The following is a 4,323-nucleotide window of genomic DNA, read 5'->3' on the forward strand; positions in this document are numbered from 1 at the left end:
GGCACCCCACGGCAACACCACGCAAGGCGGGCACCCCACGGCAACACCACGCAACGCCGGCACCCCACGGCAACACCACGCAACGCCGGCACCCCACGGCAACACCACGCAATGTCACCTACTCTTCAAGCATTTCATTTTTTCCTTCAAACCTGCAATGTAACAGGGTGGCGTTAAACCGTGGTCACAGCAAAGCCACGTCCAGGCAGGTGCGGGGGCGGCGGGGAAGGAAAGGCGGGTGCGCGTCCCGGGAGGGCCGGCCGGGGCGTGAGGCCAGCTGCTGGCCCGGCCGTGGCTGCCCACGGGCGCCGGCCCGCTCGCCAGGCCCGTTCTCGGGTCCCCACCGTGGCCACGCTGCCACTGCACGTGGGTGGTGCGTGCGAGTTTAGCGTGGTCACAATGAGTGGCCCAGAGGTGCCGGATGTGAAGACCTACCCCAGGCCCGGGAGACCCCTGCGCCAACACCGGACACGCGTGTGGCCCAGCCTGGGCCACGTACTGGCACGGCTGCAAGGAGGGTCTGCTGGCGGAGTGCCAGGGAGAAGTGGTGCGTGTGCTGGGCCCAGCCCTCGGGGTGTGCTCGCTGGGGGCGTCTCACGGGGAAGGGGGGGCCAAGCCCTCGGGGTGTGCGCGTTGGGGGCGTCTGACGGGGAAGGGGGGCCCAGCCCTTGGGGTGTGCGCGCTGGTGGCGTCTCGGGGAAGGCGGGGCCCTCAGGGTGCGCGCTGGGGGTGTCTCACAGGGAAAGGGGGGCCCAGCCCTCGGGGTGCGCGCTGGGGGCGTCTCACAGGGAAGGGGGGGCCCAGCCCTCGGGGTGCGCGCTGGGGGCGTCTCACGGGGAAGGGGGGCCCAGCCCTCCAGTCCACCCCCTTGCGCATGGGATTCCGCTGCGTTCACCCCCAGGCAAGCAGCAGATGCTTCAGAAATGCGTGCGCAGGGTTGCTGAGCGAATGGCCTCCATCCAGCGTGGACAGCAGCCTGTGGGCAGCTCCTGGCGGCCCTCAGGGCGGCCGGCTCGCTGAGCAGCCCGGGGCCACACCTACCTCCGTTGGCCAGGAGGTTCTCCAGCACCTTGCCCTTGGCGTCCTCCATCACCTCCACCACGCTGTGCGCCATCTTCCGGATGAGGCTTTGGGGAAGAACAGAGGCCGGTCAGCACAGGGCATGGCCGGGCCCCGCGCTGGCGCGTGAGCCTCCGAGGCGCATGCTGGCGGGCGGGGAGCGGGCAGAAGGAGCCAGCCAGCATTTCGCGCCTGGGCAATGACGCAGAGGCGGCTCCGAGATGGCCTCGGCCTCTCGTGCCGACAGGACCGGAAGCTGCCGGAAGCGCCGAGGGGGCCTGGGGGGGCTGTTTAGGCCAGTGGTGGCTGTCCGGGGGAGCGGTCATCTGGTAGCCACTGAAAGTCAGGTTTGCAGAGGACCCCGACACCGGGAACCAGGCGGGTCTCGCACGGGGCGAAAACAAGAGGCCAAAGCCGAGAGCCTGGAGCTCCGGGGGTCTGTTCTTCCCACGCTGCGTCTTCCGCTATCGCCCAGTTCTCATCAGCAAACTGAAAGCCCGGTCCATCTCCAGGACACGAACTGGACACGCGGGGTGTGCCGACGGCGGCCCAGGGGCTTGCTGCCGCTTCGGACGGCGGTCACGGGTCTCAGTCCAGGGCGGCCGGGCTGGGGACCCAGGGGACTGCGGGCCCCTGCGGCGGGCGACGGTCAGAGGAGCCCTGGGCACACCCGGGCGGTGCCCTGGGGCGCCCCGTCAGCTGGTTGGGGGGAGGCGTGGGCCTGCCTCCCTGCCGTCCTAGAACCCGCTCCCCTCACCCCGGCAGCCGCCCCGCCCGCCTGTTCCCGGCTCAGTGGACCCTCCCACGTGCCCTCCGTGAGAACATCTCCTGGCATCTTTTAGGGCCTTGGCTTGAGAAACGCAGCTGCTGATTCGCTCAAACATTTAGCAAAGTGCAGACATGAAGGAGCTGCGCGCAGGCCGGTTCTCAGCACCGGAAGGAGACGCAGGGCAGGGGGCTGCCCAGGCCGCTTCTCCTCTCTGCAGACCCCCACGATGGTCACCGCCGACGCCTGCCTGGCGCCTGTGCGCGGCGGCCGCTCAGGTTGGGTCTGCGGTGGGGGTGAGCGTCCTTGGCCTCCACAGCACCCCAACAACCCTTCTCCCTCCTGACACCCTGCAGGCAGAGCTCCCGCCTCAGTGCGGGCGTCCCTCTGGGCCGCCCCGGCCCCGCGCCTGACGAGCGCCTGGAGGCACACACGCGCCAGTCGAGCGGCTGGCGAGGGGCTGGCGGGACCTCGCTCCCCGCACGGAGGCTCTGTGCCGCCGGCCTTCCCTGGTTTGCGGGGCTCGCAAGCTCCTGACCGACTTTGGCCAAGTTCTCTCCATTGAACAGCAATGATTTTAAATACAAATGACAGGGCCCTCCCTGGGCGCGGGGTTGGCTCGGCACTGGGAAGGTGCCCACAGCCACTGTGGCCCGAGCTCGCTCTGGCCAGGGCGGGACCCCAGGGCCAGCAGAACCCCGTCTCCTGCTGCCCCGCGGCAGTGTGCTCAGCAGATCCACCTGCTCTGCGCCCCACTGTCTCTGGGGAGTCCTCACCTCCCCGCCCCCACACCTCTGGCCTGTACCCCAGCTCTGATCTGGAAGAAAAGGAAGGAAGAAACCACGGTGCTGGGAAATACTCTTCTCGAAAAAATTTTCCCCTTCTTCCTGTTACTGGTTGTTCAGAAAGCCAGATTTGTTTCCCCATGACCCGAGGACACCCAAGTACACGATGCAAGTGAGAAAACGGGACAGAAACCAAGAATGGGCCGTGTTCCCATTTCATTCGTGCGTGGCTGTAACGTAGTAGAGCAGGAGCATGAAACACTCAGCAAGTCAAAAATCCCCGTGTGCAAGTTTTAGCAGCTGAGCTGTGTAGCGGCCATAACTAAACCTGTGGGATTGTTCTGGGCAAAAAGCCACCCAGCAACTGAAAGCTGCTCACGCCCGCACGCCCCCACTCCTGGTTCTCCACAGGCGGCCACGCCAGCGAGTCTCTTCCTTAACCTCAAGTGGCCGAATGACAAGCAGCGGGAGGCGCCGGGAGAGGCCAGGTGGCGGGTGCTGGCGGGTGCTGGGGTGGGGGTCAGGGGACTGCCGAGGCGCCTGGGCTGGCCACGAGGCCTGGCCCGCTCCGCCTTTGTGGGCGCTGTGGCAGCCATTAGCCCTGGGCCCGCAGGAGGGTGCAGGTGCTTCCTCGGGTTTATTTTTATCGCTTTGCAACTCATGCATGTCAGGACTGCGCTTCCTCATTCCTTTCCTTTATTCACAGCAACTTTTTTTTTTTTTTTGCATGTCTGTGTCGTAACTAACTCTGCTCTTCGACACGTGAATTATTTTCACTTTAATAAGATGCTTCCACGGTACACAGATTTTGCCCACCTGGTGCAGGTAGGTGCAGAATAAGTAGCTAAGAAGTTAGTCCTGGAACAAAGGTGTCACAGTTTATGGTTTTGACCAATAAGGCCAAAACATACAGGCCAGGTACACTCCCCCCGGCGCTGCATGAGAAAGTTGCTCCCCGAAGCCCTCCGTGATATCAGCACTCACGGATCTTTTTCACCCCTGCCAGCCTGACAGTTCAGGCCTCACTGCTGCTCCAATTTGCACCACCAGTGAGACTGGCCTTTCCCCACAGTCTTGTTGAGTCTAGAAAGGAACATTTTTCTTCTGGGAAAAAATGTATTCAATCTTTCGCTAGCTTTTTGACTTCTAGTTTTTATAAAGTGATTTGTAGAGGTCTGAGTGTTTCAGAGACTCAGTTTCTGAGATGAGGATGTGCAAGACATTTAAAGAAGAAAAGAATTAAGACAGAGAGCCGAAGTCACCGAGCCCAGGTAAGGACGGCCAGGCGGACGGTGTTCCCGCCACAGGACTCCAGAGGTCCATCTTCCACGCCCGTGTAAACCGCCCGGCACCCTCCAAGATAGTTGCCAAAAGCTTACTTTACCCTCTGGGGAGAGACATAAATAATATTTTTATTTAAAAAGAGCAAGATGGGCCAGAAAGTAAAAGGAAAATACCAGATGGTTCGCTCATAGCAGGAGTATAATGGACCAGGCGAGATAATAATAAGAATAATGAACAGCCATATACCAGAGACATTCTGTGGGGGCGGAGTGGGGAATGGGATCAAAAACTGGGTGGGGGGGTGGGGAGGGAAATGCATGGGATTATGGTGATGGCGCGTGGGTGACGTGGTGATGGGAAACCCGCAGGGATTACAATTGAGATGGAAAAAAAATGTACAAAATGATGTAAAAATAAACTATTATTAAA

At 61.8% G+C, this 4,323-nt stretch overlaps 1 protein-coding gene across 2 annotated transcripts in view; it reads right to left on the minus strand.

Annotated features, from left to right (window-relative positions):
• The window catches only part of ATP6V1C2 (ATPase, H+ transporting, lysosomal 42kDa, V1 subunit C2), a 33,478-nt gene that overhangs the window by 16,313 nt on the left and 12,842 nt on the right, over nucleotides 1-4,323 (minus strand). For both annotated transcript variants that reach the window (XM_004686439.2, XM_004686438.2), the window contains exon 3: nucleotides 1,042-1,127. In XM_004686439.2, coding sequence (XP_004686496.1) covers nucleotides 1,042-1,127 — 86 coding nt within the window. The remainder of the gene's footprint in view (nucleotides 1-1,041; nucleotides 1,128-4,323) is intronic.

This window comes from Condylura cristata, unplaced genomic scaffold (assembly GCF_000260355.1).
Source record: "Condylura cristata isolate star-nosed mole 26May11 unplaced genomic scaffold, ConCri1.0 scaffold00020, whole genome shotgun sequence".
Taxonomy (NCBI): Eukaryota; Metazoa; Chordata; class Mammalia; order Eulipotyphla; family Talpidae; genus Condylura; species Condylura cristata.